Source organism: Anser anser, assembly GCF_964211835.1.
Source record: "Anser anser genome assembly, chromosome: 4".
Lineage (NCBI taxonomy): Eukaryota > Metazoa > Chordata > Aves > Anseriformes > Anatidae > Anser > Anser anser.
Window position 1 is genome coordinate 34155950 of NC_139724.1, and position 17194 is coordinate 34173143.

Here is a 17194-nt window from a genome sequence, read left to right on the forward strand (position 1 = left end):
AAAAAGTCTTAGTCATCAACTTTGGTAGAGCATTTTTTTAATTCCTCATGTTTATTACTCATTTTTGAACTAGTTTTAAAGATATCAGTGGATATTCCAGTTTGAAGTGTGTCTTCCTGTTTTTCTTTCTCAAGCAAATAAGACAACTGAAAATGTTTCTGAACTTGAAAGAGCTCTAGAAGAGGAGATCTAATTCTCTTATTTTATTTGCCTTCAAATGTGTTTTTTGCTCTTACATGAAAGGTATGAATGTACCTCTCTCACTCTCACCAATTGAAATTTTTATGTTTAGACTTACCATGTTTTTGCTAGGATTCCCTGGGCAGAAATTTGTGCAGAAAATCTGCCTTTGGGACTTGTAAGATCTACAGTGTATGTGCTGCAGTCAGAATGTGCTGGGCTAAACTTCAGCACGTTCACAAGTAACTAATGTGTAACATACCTACCTAGTTGCTCCCAGGCTTTCCAAATGCATCATGTCCACTGTACGTGTATAGCAGAATTGATTTGTTTGTGCCCAGAGAAATTTTGGATCTTTGGAACTGAAGAAAATCTCTAGACAGTGGACTAGTATGTGAAGATACAGAACAGTAAACCTACCTAAATCTGAAATACACAACTGAAGCCTTTTGAAGGCCAGGATACATAGTTTTAAAAACAAACAAACAAACAAAAAACCTGCAGAAATGCAGGAAGGTGCATAATGTAAGTGAAAAGCAAAAGGAACAGGTATTGGAAAATAATCTTTCTGTGCATGGAAAGAAATATATATTTCAAAACATTGCTACACTAAATAGTAATCTGTTTTTAATAAAACTGAATAAGCATTATTCCATAATACTGTGTCTGGGACCACTGTTGCTGTTCTTTGAAAACTTGTTAAAAAGATGCCCGTATCCATTGTTTCCCTTTGTACTGAGCCATGTGTGCAGCAGTAGTATAGATTGTCAAACATTTTCCTTAGTCTGTTGAACTTCTGTCAGTCTAGATTTCAGTCTTTGTGCTTACCTTTCACCTTTGCGTCTTGCCTTTTGGGAGAGTCTGTTTTTGAGCCTCAATCCAAGACCTGACTGATGAGAGAATTTGTTCACTGGAATCATCCTTTAGGTGCAATTGGTTCAGCTGTTGTAGCCAGTCCTCTGCTTAGGAGACTACCAAGGTGTCCAGGCAGATTCTTTTCTTTCACCCTGAAACTAATTATCTTTCCTACTTATGCAGGAGATTTTCAAGCTCTTACTTCTGTACTGGAAAACAACAAGAACAAACACTTTGTTTTACTTCCTTGCGTTTATGTATAACTGTCTGTTTGGTTAGATTCTTATTTCCTCTACTTGACTAGTTAGCAAACAACTCCTTTGCTCTGTGAAGGTTAAAACTCTCCTGTCACTCTGATTCATTAGCACACTTAAGTGTGAAACATCTCTTACGCTAGACCTTATTTTCTGTATCAGTCAGTGCACTAACAAATGTACTTGTGCTTGAGACTAGGCATGACAGTTATTATCCCCTTTGGGGTGATAATGGGTTTGGCATGGCAGGGGTTGAGGGATCAGTCTCCTAAGCATGCTGCAGCAATTACTCTTTCAGATTTTCAGTTGAAGAGACTCTGGGACATGATTAGTTTTAATTTTTGCAAGCGCAGTTTTCTTGGTCATCCAAAGAATGAAGTGCTGTGTTCTACACACGTTTATATATCTATAAATGAATATTCAGGCAACATTTGCTTTAAAAAACTGTCACATAAAGTCTAATGGAAAGCTAATCTAATTAAGTGAACCAAATATACGTATAATTTGCTCCCTTTTGTCATCCCCCTTTCAATTCCTTAACCAAACCAAAACAAAGAAGTCTGAGTATTTGAGAGTATATCCAGGAGAAACAGCACTAATGAAGCTTGTGTTTCAGTAGCTTTTTCACATGGCTAGATTCTCTGTTGTCTAATGAGGAACGAAATTGCATAAAAAAATCTCTGTATCAGAAGATTCTCATCCAATATTGGATGTTTGGATTTATTTATTTTTTTTTTTCTCAAGGATGCTTATGAGGGTTTTTGGCCCCTTGCTGGATATAAAACTAATATTTTTTGAGAAATTCCAACCTTCTATTAAAAAAAAAATTGTTGGAATTATGCAAAGAATTCAGAAGTTACTGGGAGGAGCAAGAGGGCAGGCAGTATACAAACCCAATACCCTTAGAAAGTAAAAATTCCACCAACCAGCCAAAAAAAGCCCCAAACTTCCCCAGAAATAGCCAGATGTAACCAGTGGTATTCTCCCAATACATAACATCCAGTAGTATAAAATCTGGAATGCTGTAATCATCTGTATTTCCATAGCACTTTTTATAGAAGTACTATGAAAATTTTGACATCACCTGCCATTCATTCTCTTAAATTGCAGATACTGCGTTTTACTGGTCATAGGTGATATTTTTTTTAATATCGAAATATTGGCAATCAGAAGAGTTGTCCAATTGCTTACATGCTTTCCTAACGGAAAACGGGACGGATGCAGGCTGCCCCATTCAATTGTCTTCCACTCGCAGTAGTGCGGTCACTCTCAAGGAATGAATGTTAGAGAATGTGTTGCCATAGGAGCAACTACTGTGATGGAAAATAGTTAGAAAAATATAGCTATTAATGAAAAAATGGATGATAACTGACACACTTATGCTTTGTGCATAATTGACCAAAAAAGGCTCAGGAAAAAATGATAAATGTAGTCACGTCCAAAGTAGAATTGATTACTGCCAGTCTGCTCCTCTTATTGCAGCCTCTCTGCCCTGAGCTTCTGATAACACAGAACCTGCACCTTAGTCTTGATTTGTAGAAGGGGAAAAAGCATTTTCCACATTTCCTTGCTTTTTATTTTTAGCAACCTCTTCTGGTTAAGTGATAAGTTTTGTGAAAGGGATTTTCAGTGATCTATGTTCTGAGTATTTATGCTATTGTTTTGGTTTCATAGCAGAAGCAGCTTTTTTAATGTGTGAATTTGAACCACAGAAGATTGTTAGTCTAGACTTTAAACAACATTTTAAATATGCTTAAAATTAGAAATTGTAGCCTGGATGTGTTTCAGAGATGGATAAGTGATTTGAGGTGGGGCTCTTGACGCTACATGACTATTTTGTACATGTGCGCACTATGGTATTTTGTGACATACAACACCATTCTTAAAACAGTCTTTTATTTCACTGAGTTTTGTTTGATCATCTGTGCGTGGATTTAAATTGCATCTTTTTATATAACTGGAAACATATGAGCTTTGCTGCAACTTAATGAGCAAGCAGAAGCTTTTTGGGGAAAACAGTTCTAATGATTAAAAATTAATGCAAGCTTTTATTATTGGAGATGCTAGTAATTGTGGAGCGCATGTATGTGACAAAGGTAGGTTTTGCTTTGGGGAATATGTCATTAATTTGTTCTATAAAAAAGCAAAATCATAAAACGCTTTTGAGTGCCTGGGAATTCTTAAATGTTTTTTTTATGTAGAGTGTTTTAGTAACATCTGCTTTTAAAAAATAAATTGATATAACAGTAACAAGAAGGTATTTATACTGCACTCTGTGAGCATATGGGGACTGTACTATTACTCTGATCTAAAATTTTCAGAAATCATCTGTCATGCTACCAAGCAGAACATGAACACAACCTCAGAAGAATTTTCACTTAATTCTTACTTGTTCTGAGTGGCTATCCTAGATAGAAAAAATGGGATTAATGTGTCCCCTCCTTGCTGTTCTTTCTGAGTGCTATTAAGGTTTATCCTATTGCATGTCCAAGACAGTGTTTTTGGTGTCTCTTCACTGTTTATTTTCGCTCATATTTTGAGGGGGGTAAATGTGTTCAGACTATGGGCTTCTCTGCAATTTTTGATGATGGAATAGGGTATCTGTAAAGTATCTGTGTTCAACAAAGCAATTGTAAAACTTCCTTGCAGCAGTAATTCCAACGTTTAACACATTGAGCAGTCAGATCCCATAAAAGGCTGTGTATCCGCATATATTGTATCTCCTTTTGAAGAAAGAATCTCTTATATGCTAGGTTTATGAGGAGTGCAAGTAGGAAAGCTTACTGTTATCCTTTCCCAGTTTTCTCCAAGTTCTCTGTTATGGTAATATCTGAGAGACTTACGCTTAAACAGCTGTTGTAAATGTCACATATAAAGCCTTTGCTGTATTTTGAGTAAAATTTATAATTGTTGAACATCAGCAATACTAATCCAGGATTTAACCGTCTTTCTTTTCTTACACACATTTTTCTGTTAATTTTTTTTTCGCTTGCACTGTCTCCTTTTTGCTTGTTCTAAGAAGGCTGACTTTTTACTTGACCATCTAACCATTCAGCAGCCAGAAATCAGAGTAAAAAGACTTCTTGCTTTGTCTCTCATAGTTTTCTCATCCAGTGTAACAATAAAAATCAGAATATCTCATCTGTTTGCCTGGAACTGCATCTCTCAGTGGTGTTAGCACTTCATTCCTGACCCAGCAAAGTATGCAAGTATATATTTAACTTTCCGCATGGGATCTGCCCCATTGCTTGTTTTTACTAGACTGTTCATCTTCTCAAAGTTCATCACATGATTAAATGCTTTGGTCCAGAAACCAAGTGCTCAAGAAAAGGAAGAAGAGTCTGTTTGAGACCTGGAATCTGGTGTGCACTGAAAGCAGAGGAGTATGTCTGGTATTCAGTGTCATTACCCATAGGTATTATGGTGAAAATATTACAGAACGTGTATGTCCATCCACACTCCAAACACACCTCTTCTCATGTTAATGATCAGAAAAATGGCGATTCAATAACTTTACTGTAAATAAAGCCAAATCAAATGGTGGTCTAACAAGGGGAAGTGTAAATCACCGCATTCAACAGCATTTCAGTGTTTAATAACAAAAACAAAATAAAAACAAAAATTAAAAAAAATAAACATAAAGATAAAAATAAATGTGAGATAGTGGTATAAGAAGGCAAACATGGCCCATGGGTCTGCGTACAGAGATTATGGAACCTAAGTAAGAAGGAAATTACTAGACTGCAGTTTTATTTTCAGCTTGGGTGTGCATACTGTGCTGGAGATGGCAAGAAATTCAATGGATTTGGTTAATCAAAGAAATGAAAATATATTCTTTTGGTATGAAAAAAGTATTTATAAAGACAAGTTTTCGATGGACTTTTTATTTAGCAGAAAGATAACTAATGTAATCTAGTTTTTTGGAAGAAAAAAACAGGAGGGAAGCATACAAGAAATAATGGGTTATTAGTATTATTTTTTAATATTGACAGCAGTTACCTTGTTAGAAAACTTATTTATAGGAGAAAGATGTGTAAAATCTCTTCAAATCTTATAAAATAGAAATGAAATTAGTTAGCGGAAAACATGCATGATTAATTTCATGTAGAAGGCCAGAGTAGATAACAGAAAGGATTGTTATGACACTTTTGAATTCATGAAATGTAATTAATGTGTTAATAAGATAGAATTTTCTAAACGCTTCTTCTTTAGAGGAAAGCATTTGTTTCACAAAGTTACCTGATGTAGTTAATACAGTTTATAGCCACTCACATATATACAAAACATGTTTTATGTAGTTGGGAGTTGAACCAATATTCTTGCAAGAGTGATATTTTTGTCCTTGCCTCAGTAGTGGTCTATTCAGTTGGAAAAAGTTGTATCTGTTGCAGGCAGTGGGCTACACATAGCAGATTTCTGTTTGATGTTTTGTTTGCCTCAAATGAAAAGCAGCAGCAGCCAAGGTTTCTCAAAATTTCTGTTTAGAAATGGATGATTAAAACTTTTGTTTACACAGAGGTATACTCTGTTACAGAGATGCTGAAAGCTTGTGTTTGCCTTTCATTTTTAACAGTGGCTATGGACTCATCTGCTATATCAGGCCACCATTATACTTATGTACAGGTACATACTGCATTGGCTAAGTTTGACCTTTGAAGAGGTAAATGCAAAACAGTAATATGTGGTGTGCAGTGTATGTGGATGCTGTTCTCAAGAACATCTAAGCTGACCTAGATAGTGATACAACCTGAATTATTACAAAAATTATATAAACTATATTAGAATAACTTTAAGACTATGCAGCATTTGGAAAATGTGACTGAAAAGTAAGTTTGCAATTTTAAGTTCTTTAATATAAATAATGAACACACATGCATATGATATAAACCAGCAAATTATGTCTTACATATTTTGTTTGTATTAGTGAAAAAAACATTTATCTTCACCTCTTGAACTTTACTTTCTGAATTTGGCAATTTGTGATAAGGGAAGTTGATACATAATAATATGAAGCTGTTTTTTTCTGTAGTTTTTAACCTTAAGAATTTTGGCAACTGAAATAGGAAGTTCAGCTAGGAATTATCTGCAAAATCACATACAAGTTTTATCTAGCTGTGCTAGCGCAGTATGGAATATCATAGAGAAATAGGGAAATTGTGTGGGATTAGTAAGGAGAGGTGATAGAGGTGATGACTGATCATAGGAGACCAGGCTTCTTTTGATGCACAAAAGCTATTTTTTTTAAACCGGGTACAATTCGAGTCTGTTTTTATAATGTTGTTCTTCTGTGAGGGAATGTATTTTTTTGCTTTGGAACAAGTCTATCATCCTTTCAAATGCACAGTAAGTGCCACTGTACAGTCATGTGCTGGGCTCCTTACATGGGGTAGATAAAAAGGAAAACCTATTTAGAGAGTAGGTAAGGTAATTATTACAGAGCATGCTTTCTTGAACAGATTATGGTGGGCTTTTTGGAGGATGACTGGTATTTTGTTAAACAGTTGTAGATTAGTTGATCAATAGCTCCTTCCATTCCAAAAGTGACTATTAAAAAAATAAAAAGAGAAAAAATAGTTCCAAAACAGGTGCTTCTGTACAAGTCTCCTCAAACAGAAGATGGTCATGCCTCAAATCATGAATTGTACTTATTTCTTCTTCCAAGACCTCACGTATGTGGAGGCAGTGATCCAGTGACTTAACTGGTTTGTAATCACACGGTCTGTCTCCTTTAGCTCTTATGCTGCAGTTTTCTTCGCCCTGTAGTGTGAGAAGCAAGGAGCAAAGAAGGTTTTCATCGTCAGGATGTTTTTCTGACTTTGGATTTCTTCTTATTGCTTGCTTGTGACCTCAAGCCTACTGCAAGTGCAGAATTATGAATAGGGTAGGAAAAGAGACAGCAGAGCATTAATGATCATACTATCAAACATAAATATAGAGACAGGTGGAGCCTTAGCTCAGATAAGTAAATTCTAGGTAATGACATTGACATTGTATGCATTAGAAGGCATCCTGTATAAGGAAGACTGCCTTTCTAAAGAACGGGTCTCGATAGACCCTGTGAACTTCTTGAAATGTATTTTAGTTTCTATGTGCAAGGCAAGCAAGTGATTTTATCTTTTGCTACTCTTTTCTACATTAACAACTGAAGGCCTTTTAAAAACAAGTTAGAATACTAGGTATTTTGAAAAAACTAACTAGTAGAAATGGTTTTGTCTCGTTTATCTTTGGATCCTATGGAAAAAAGCACCTTCTAAAACAGTGTAGCTCCTGAGTTTTAACTTTATGAATCCCAATGTAATTAATTAAAAATGAAATGTTTTTTAGTAAAAATACATGAACTCACAGAATAATTGGGGTGTAATTCAATCTGTCAGCTCTGTTGCCATTCATAAACTCGAAGTTTATGAAGGCCTCAGAAATCTCAGATTGAATTACAGCTTTGTTCTGTCCATAACCTGAAACAATGTATATCAGCGTTTTATTTGTGAGACTGAGCATGTTTTATAAACCTGAAAATATTACTTAAATGTATATTTAACATAAAATTTCTGTTTTGCATTCGGAAAAAACTATACTTCAGCGTAATTCACATTTTTTTAATTGGACTTTACATTGGTTACATTAGGGCTTTCACTCTGAATGTTCACATGCGTAAACTTCTTATTGTTCTTTAGCATGTGTTATATATGAAAGATTTTCTTAGATATCTATATTTCAAGTAAAATGAATGACTGTTTAGTGTGTTTGCATTTTGTTTAATTCTTAGCTTGGTTTATGATTGAAATACAGTTTTGCAAGTTGCCAGAAAACTACCCTTCAATCTTATTTAGAACACTTTCTTAACACAATGAAGTCAATATTGTGGAACAGAGCTCAAAATACTTGTATATGTACCATATTTACATATTTTTGTTTTAGGACTTCATTCATTTAAGGTTCTTCTTGAATATTTTCTGTCCACAGGTTGCTGAGTCAAACTATGAAGGACCATTTGGTCAGAGTGGCTAATGAAGCAGAATTTATCTTGAACAGACAGAGAGCAGAGGATATTAACCGGCATGCTGAATTTGAGGTAAGAAATAAAGTCTCAAAAACAAAACAAACAACAACAAAACAAAAAAAAGCACAAACAACAACAAAAAAAACACAACAACCACCAAAGAACAAAACACTGTAACAAACTCTTTATGTCTGAGGATTCCAACGCGTGATATAGGCTTTTCAGGCATGGGAGACTCCATCCGAAAAAAGGCCTAGCAGTCCTAGGGAGTTTTGATGATTTGCCACTAACTGTGATGGAAAAACAGGCTGTGCCAAACAACTCAGAATCTGCAATCATAATTTGTGGAGGAAGGGATTGTATCATACCAATGCTCTTCTTTTCTTTGAAGCAAATAGTGCTGTATGTGTTAAAGCTGCTTAGAATGACAGTCAAGATACAACTCTGGAAAGGAAAGTGGTGGGGGGAACAATCTTCCTGAAGATAAATGATAACAGCCTGTTAAGCACAAAGCAAGAAATTACTTTTTGTATAGTTTGCTATTTCACTTAATCCATCTCTAAAACCATTTTACTTATGTTTTACGTGCTTCAGTATAGTTTTGCAATGTTTTTTTATTTTCATCCCACTTAAGGGATTCTAAAGTGAAATATAGGTCTTTGCTTTTATAGAACTGTAACAAAAATACAAGCCTTTTTTCTGAATCACTTTAGCCATACCTCCAGTTTTGGATCTTAGTAACTTAACGTAGCTCCTTTCTGTTTGCTCCAATTATGGGATTGTTTTAATGAAAATGAAGTTAAATCTCACTGAATTTTCTAATATTCTGCTTAAAAAGTACTTAGTCTTTCTTCTGACATGTGATACTACTTGTGGTTTTGTTTTTAAAATGAAGCATTAAGAGATTGAAGGCACATTTATGTTTAACGTATTTCTAAACTGTTTTTCTCTTAAATCTTTACTTGAAAAAATACTCCCCAAAGATGAAAGCATATTTGTCTTAGACAGTGCTTATGTTCTAAAGGTCATCTGTGTTGGCCCCAGGATTCAAGCTGTGCGTTGTTTAATAACATATCTGCACTTCATCTAGACCTAGTTACCCCCTCCTGAAAACAGAGATGTTGTAAGATATCTACAGTACCATTTTGCAATGGTGAAATAGCAGGCATGTTTCATTTATTACATCAAGGGTTTGGCGACAGTCCTGTGGAGATGAAAAGTGCATCTTTTTACTTCCTTGCCTGATAATCATTGGAGGGGGACATGCTTGACATCTTTTGCTCTGGATTTATGCAGAAGCTCCATGCGTGACATGGCATCGTTGATTACATGAACAGCTCATTTTTTTCTTGAGATGCAAACTATACACAAAGGTGTGGGTATGTGAGAAAAATCTGTGTGAAGTATAGGGTTCTGTCATGTAAATATGAGCTATCAACCAGCACAGCATTTCAGTGACAACTTCTCTATTAGCCTTATTTCAGCCTTGGAACACCTTTTCGTAATATCTGGAAGAAATTTACACTGAGCATCCACTTAGATTTTTAATACAGCTCTGAGTTTTGCTGTGATTTAATTCTCTAGGATAAGAGTCGGTTGATAATTTTCAAGCTGGTGCTGTTTTGAATCTGTGCTATCTCAATATGATGGCTCAAGGGGTTTAGCTCATCAGGTTGAACTTAAACAGAAACTAGTGTACTAAAATAGCAGCAGTCTGTTTACTGATCTTGGTTTTGTTACTGTGTTGGAAAAAAGCAGGTCTAATATCACTTCTGCAGATGTATAAAAACCAAGATATGCAACTGTTTGGTTCTACTAAATGCTTTAATAAGAAATCTGGTGAAGTTAGCATTCCACTAAGGTCTGTGGCATGCTTCACTCAGAATTATGGTAGTTTGTAGTTTGTTTCTCTCTCTCTCTCTCTCTCTGTGTGTGTGTGTGTGTGTGTGTAAGGGAGAACAGGTATTTTCATTCTGTAGAATTTGCAGGTATCATATCAGTGATGAGAAATTCTTGTGTATCGTGTTGTATCTATGGATTGGTCTGTTTTGCATGCTTCCTGTCTACTGTGCTTGGCTTGTTGTAACACAGTGGCATTTTCTAGTCACTCTGTTCCTTATAGCCTTTTAAAATGGTGCTCAGGGCTATAGAAATAGCCTTCCTTTCTTCTGTCGTGCCCAGAAATAGGCACTGTCAGGTGACTTGATTGGAGCTGTTCCATCCCTTAATGGGAACAGGTTTGTGCTGGGCTGCAGACATGCTTTGTAAAGTAATTGGTAGGTATGTTCCTCTTGTGTGAATGTTGATGCCTGTATTTTAGTCCTAACACTCATGTCATGACAGACTTACAGGCATGTGAAAGGAAGGACTAGCAAGTAAGTGAAAAGGGGCTTTCAAAACAATTTATACAGCCTTTGATCTGGTTCATTTCTCCCATTTGAGGACATGTGAGGATGCAGAGTAGCAGACTGTGAGCCCTAAGCAAAAAGACTGTTTTGACTAGCATGACTGGTGTGGTTTGGTCTTCTGCATGCACCGACTTCCTTGATTTGCTGCATCTTCCATCTGTTCTTGAGAAGTGAATTCCTATTGGAATGGAGGTGGTGTTACTCTGGTCATGAGAGAGACTGTACTTGGTCCATTAAAAGCAATATCCTATCTGCCATGGCATATAACTAGAAAGGAGCAATTGTACAAGGAAGCAGATAGGTCACACTTTTGTAAATACTGTCTTATCATATAGAGATCTGTGGGTCAGGGACTTCCTTAACCAAAGGTCATGTCTTTCATAAATAGCATTGTGATTTTTCTACTGTGAATTTTTCCAATTATATTTTAAATTTAATGGAAATGTTTTGTACCATTGCCATCCTAAGGTAGGGAATTTCCCTGCTGTTATAGTTGAAGAAAGTGAACGGATCCTTTGTACAACAAAAAGTTTAAGCATTTTGGGGGGAAATAATGTGATCCTATAGTGCTTAGCCCTGAAGAATGGTGTATACAATTGCATTTTTAATTGCGTTTTAAAACACTTTGTGATTTTGGTAATTGCTAGTTGGAAAGCTGCAACTTGTTTAAAAAATTGCTTTGGACAAGCATCGATGGTTCAGATCAGAAGCAAGCTTTGCCACCTGTGCTTTGGGGAGGAAAGAGATGAGGCTGGTTCACTGAGGGATAAAGATCCAGAGACAGCTGAGAAATGTGGCAAGAACTCTTACCCATTTTTCATTTTTATTCAGTCCTAAAAGTCATGACGAAGATGAGCCTTGCGATATGAACATTGGATTCTGGACAGGTATGCACCATGGTGATAGAGCAGTGTAGTCTTACAGAATTTACTGGAGAACATTCTTTTCACTCTTTTTTCCTTCTCTTTTGAAGGGCAATGGCAGTTTTAAAATGAAAGGCAAAATATCTCATCACCATTTAAAAGTTTGAAGTCTGGTATTTGGGGCCTCCAGAGGCAGAAGAAAGAAAATGGAAATTCAGACAAGCTTCATAACAAAGTTGTGTAGTTGTATATTGTTATATATAATTATGGTTATAAATTATAGAATATTTGTTATAAATGGGGTAAGGATGACCCTTGTAGAAGGAAGGAACAAACTAGGAAAATAAGAAGTTCTTCATCAAAGGAGAGGCAGTCCTTAGCTGAACAAGTCCACTCTGGAAATGTGATGCAACAAACTATGTCGTGCCATTTTAGAAGTTGCACAGGGCTGAGAGGGGATGTTTTCTTGCCAAAAATTCATGGAGAAGTGTTCACTAGTCAATTCTTTCAGAGCCAGGAGGAGAGAAGCAGCAGCAAATGGGGCATATTCACTTTGCCACATGAGATCTGATGGGGCCTTTCTTCACGGTGATCCCGTGTGGGGGGACCAGAACGTTGACAGGAAAATGTCTATGCCCTTTCTATAAAATAGGGTACCAGAAGAGTGAGATTTTTTTTTTTTTTGGCATACTGTTCAGTTTATGCTGTTGCATTAGATAGAGAGGAAATTGTGAGAGCCTGAAGCAGATAGATTTAAACTTTGAAAAGATTTGAAAAGAAATCTTTCCTCCCTATGTCTCTTCAAGGCAAATCTTTCTTTTTAAGGAACTTGAAGTGTCTTGAGCAGCAGCAAAATCTGCATATCTACTTCTGTTTCTGGTGGGAAGGCGTCTGCCGTCTTGGCTGTTTTTGTGTTCTTTCTGTCAGGAATCTCTCCGTTTGCGTTGCGGACTCCCTTGATCTATGTCTCCTTTGCCTCTGCAGTCCTCCATGCCAGAAACTTCTTCAAACAGGAGGTGATTAGCTTCTTTCTAGGAAGATGCAATCTCTTGCCCTTTTTGGTGGGCTCCACCTTATGCCTCAGCAGTCTGCAGAAAAACAAAAAACAACAACAAAAAAAAAAGCCCTTTTCTTGAGTTCCTGGTCATGCCTTTTTTAATAGAAGATACTATAAGTACCATAGGGAATTATAAGCAAATAAGTTATACTATCTTTTTTTCTAAGCTTGAAACTTAGAAGCTGTTGCAAAAAAAAAAAGACAAAATAGACAGTATTTTGGAGGTGAAGGATAGGTCTTCTATGGTTGAATACAGTCCGTCTTATGTCCTTTTTTTCCCCTGATCCCTCACCTACGTTTTCACTGTTAACTCTATAGGTAGTTACATCTATGAACATAGACATATGGGGAGGCTACAGGAGGAGCTGAGGTACTTACAGTTTTACAGTATGATTAAACCTCAGACAAGCTTGATGAAGCAATATTACACACATTTCTCTAGTGAGGTGGCAGTGAAGCACGCATTTTTACAGTGAATGTGGAAATGTAAGCATTCCTAATGCAACTTATAACCTTGTAACACTTAAAACCTTACATTTTGCCCAGTGTCTCTGTCATTTCTATGCACAGGTCTCTTAGGCATTTGTAAAAATCTCACCCTGAGTTTTGGTAGAGCTGAAAGACCTGAAGAGGAACTTGTTTATGCTTGAATTCTGCCAGCTAATTTCATGTTACCACCTAGCATGCTTTCTATAAATGACCTTGAAAAATCTGGTGATTTGCACTGTCTTAGATTATGTGTGCAGACTGCTGCAGAGTTGGGCCTACGAGAATAATTGGATTTGGTGTGAGGAGGGGGAGGGAATTTTGTGCTGTAATTGACTTTATTTTATAATTTATGACAAGAGTGCCCATTGTCTTGGATATGCATCCTGTCTTGTATAAATCTCTTCATGTGTTTGTGTGCGAATATACATATTTATAGAATTTTAAATATGTAAACTAGCAAGTGTTTTAGGTCTGGCATATTTAAGCATCATAAAGTTTCATCTTTCTGACAGAGGTTTAATTTGCTATTGGATAGTGCTAGTGAATTTTGACCAAAACCTGTGATATCACATCTCAGTTCTTGTGTATTTTTGATGAGTTCCAGCAATGTCTTTTTTTTCCCCTCAAAGATTCACATGAAGAAATTGGAAAATGGGGGTGATGGTGGGAGTTACTATACTGAACCATGCATATTGCTACATATTGTGTGTATAGAGAAGCATTGAGTAGCACAATACAATTTTCTGGAAATTGTCTAAAACACAAGGATTCTTCCCTTGGTTACTGTTCCTCACAGAATCATCTTTGGTCATTTCTTGCAGTAAAATTTAACTGCTTCCATAATTTAAAAAGTAACCTGCCTCCTCAAAGTGCCATTTTAAAATTTTGTCTGGTGTTGTCATTCTCTGGGCTTTTTAGTTGTACTTTTTCAAATTTTCATTGTACCTAGAAATAAAAAGTGCTGGCATTCTTGTTATTGGCCGTTTCTGTTGATTAACTGAGAATTTCATGTGGCTTTCCCTTTGCATTTGCTATAAATCATGCTAGGCAGCTAACTTCTCTGCATGATTTCTCTTCAATAATTAAATCTAGCATTTCCAGCTGCTGTAAAATTTGTTGGCCTTTCTGTTCAGTTATGTTTTTTCATGCGGAAGAGTTAGACTTCCTCATAGTTTTAATTCTTATTCAGTATCAATTTATAGGCCGTGGTTTAGCTGTAATAAACTGAATGTTTTATTTTATGGCTTATGCTGAGAGAAGAATCTCAATGTTAATACAAGTATTGCCTTGACAGAGGTAAGATAGAAGGCTTGGCAAGTGTTCTGCTAGTGACTTGGTTGTAGCTTTTTTTTTTCCTTGGCAGAAAACAAAATACAGTGGTTCAGTTGATTGACAGTCTTGTGTATTCTGTACCTTCTTCCCTTTGGTGTAACTAAACACTGGCTAACATTTAATGATAATTTGTATCAGAGGAAGTAGCTAGGAAGTATTGCAAATCAGTTGTGGCAGCAAATCCCAAAGTCAAAGAGAATGTTTTAGAGACCTTGAAAGAATTATGAAAAGGTAATTGGTGTCTTCCTAATTTCTGTAGATGATAGTTAACTGTGGGAAAGAAAGTTCTAACCCTTGACTGGATCTCTATTCTCCATATAATTTTCCAGTGTTTTTAAATAAAGGCTGTTTTGTTACAGAGCTCATGCATCAAATAACCTTTTTGTGACTCTTGCAACATTGTTTTATACAAAGCTTTATTCAACATGCTTAATGGCAATGACCTTGTTTAATGGAAAAAATAGTTTGGAATGTTTTCAACTGGTATTCTGTCTAGTAGGGTGGGTTATCAGCAATTAATCTTTACAGAACTTATGGAGATAATGGATAGTGCAAGTTGTAGGCTACCTGTAGTAATGTAACCGAAAGTTATAGTCCTTTGTATTGTCACATTTCATTTTTGCAATGTTATGGAAGTTCAGCGTACCTTTGCACAAAAATACGGCTTTACACGTATTTTATGTATGGGCTTAATTCTATCAAAAAATTATATTTTTAAATAAACGCTACCTTTTGCACTGGGTAGGTCAGGCGTTATACCACCATCTTTTGGTAGAAGAAAGAATTTTTTTCTTCAATTTCTAAACGCATTTTTTAAACTACTGTAAAAACTGAAAACTCTTCAGTGCTGAGCATGGAACACTTTTTTCTTCCATTGAAGGATTAACTAGTTTTGTGCTGCTACAATGTGTTGACAAGTCCCAAACTGGAAAATTAAGTTTCTTATATTCCTGAGGTGGGAATTCTTTGGATTTCTTGTTTCATGAGTCAAAAAATAGTGAAATGAGAATTCACTTTGTGCTTGAACATTATAACATCTTCCCTGTGCTCTGGGAACTGTGGGAATAAAGTATTGCTTGGTTATGAAAGAAGGAATGAAAACTTGTGGTTTCTCTTATGCACTGCTTTACTAAGCAATGGGAGAAAAAGGAATGAAAACTTGCGCTAGAATGCTGACATCTTTTTTGTTATATCACATTTAAATCAAAATACAACACAAACAATATGTCTAAGAGCTATCAAGGATATAATATTTTTGTTTCTGAACAAGCTTAAAACAGAAATTTTATTTGAGAACCTCCTATAAACTTCTCTGATGAAACAAAGTAATGTTATTTTCATTACCTTTTTTGGATATTTTTGACAAATGCTACAAACTGAAGAGATTACCAAATTTCTTTGAAAAATTAGACTTGATCATGATATTTTACTGTTTAAAATGAGGGTTACAAATGTACAAGTTACGTATTCAGCTAAGCAGGAGAAAACTGCTATGGTTCATTCTTATGTTAGTACTTAACAGGCTGTTCAGTTTTTATAGGAATTGCAAAGTATCTATTTTTCTTGATGTTTTAAAAGCAAATAGAAAGTGTATATGTAAACAAAAGAATGGATAGAAGTAATTAAATAATTGTGATTCTGTGAATTACATATATTTAATTTAACTGTTGTGTTTACTCTTAAAAAATGGGGAATTGAATTCAACAAAAATAAGTCTTGGCCTCTAAAATCTGTTGAATATAGATATGAAATAGGCTTATAGCTGTAGGTATTTCATATAATAATTTCCTGTTCTAGTTTTTCTGATGCAAATTAAGTTTATTGCTTTGTAATTATTTAGCAGTATCATGTCAAGATTCTTCCATGTTTTATAATCTGTTGTTTCATTTATATAGTCAATTTAATTTGAAAAATATTCAGGAATGTCATATGGTTATGAGTGTTTTCTGCTCGTTTTTTTACGATCCTAACTGTGTGAGGTTTCAGCTTTTTTTGTTGCTTTTACGTATTTAATACATCTACTTATTTCTCACTTCCTGCTAATGATCAACTTTCCTTTGCTTTAAAAACTTTTTATCCCCTTGTGTAAGTATTGTTACAGCTGATTATTTTCACTAGAGATTATCACTGAGTTTAATTAATCTACTCTCCTTCACCCTGGAAGGCTGAATGGAACATGATCCACAAGTCTTGTTGTTTAGCATTTGTAGGTTGTGAAAACCTTAAAGGTAATAAATAAATAAATAAATCTCTGCCAGAAGGAGCCAAAGACTGAATTCCTGTAACCACTTACATTTTACAGTATTGCCCTGCTAGTTTAATGGTTGAATTGAAGCAGAATAGACATGAATACAATGGAGTAATTAGAAGAAAGGAGAGGAGTGTTATATGCTGTTTCTATGCTCTGTATTCTGCTGGATTGATGGCAACAGGCATTCCTTTTGTACTTATCTTTTGCTGTGTCAGTGCATCTTAACTGTTTGTTTTTTTTGTTTGTAAGATCCATAATCACAGGTACCACATAAAATCTAGAATAACCATTAGTGTATGCTTAAAAGACTCAGACATAAATAAGGTAATGCCTGAACAGTGTTTTATTAGCAGTGGTTTCCATTTGTTGTTTTTGCTTTTTAATTACCAATTTTAAGTAACACAGCTCCATTTCAAGCTTGCTACTTAACAATTTTGAAAGTATAACTCTCAAAGTAAAATTATTCCCCTCCCAAAAAGAAGTAAAATATAAAAAATATATACTG

General features: G+C 35.4%; 1 protein-coding gene across 3 annotated transcripts in view; it reads left to right on the plus strand.

Moving 5' to 3' along the window:
• The window catches only part of LRBA (LPS responsive beige-like anchor protein), a 397026-nt gene that overhangs the window by 127655 nt on the left and 252177 nt on the right, over positions 1-17194 (plus strand). For all 3 annotated transcript variants that reach the window (XM_083836333.1, XM_083836331.1, XM_083836332.1), the window contains one exon: positions 8253-8361. In XM_083836333.1, the coding sequence (XP_083692459.1) occupies positions 8253-8361 (109 nt within the window). The remainder of the gene's footprint in view (positions 1-8252; positions 8362-17194) is intronic.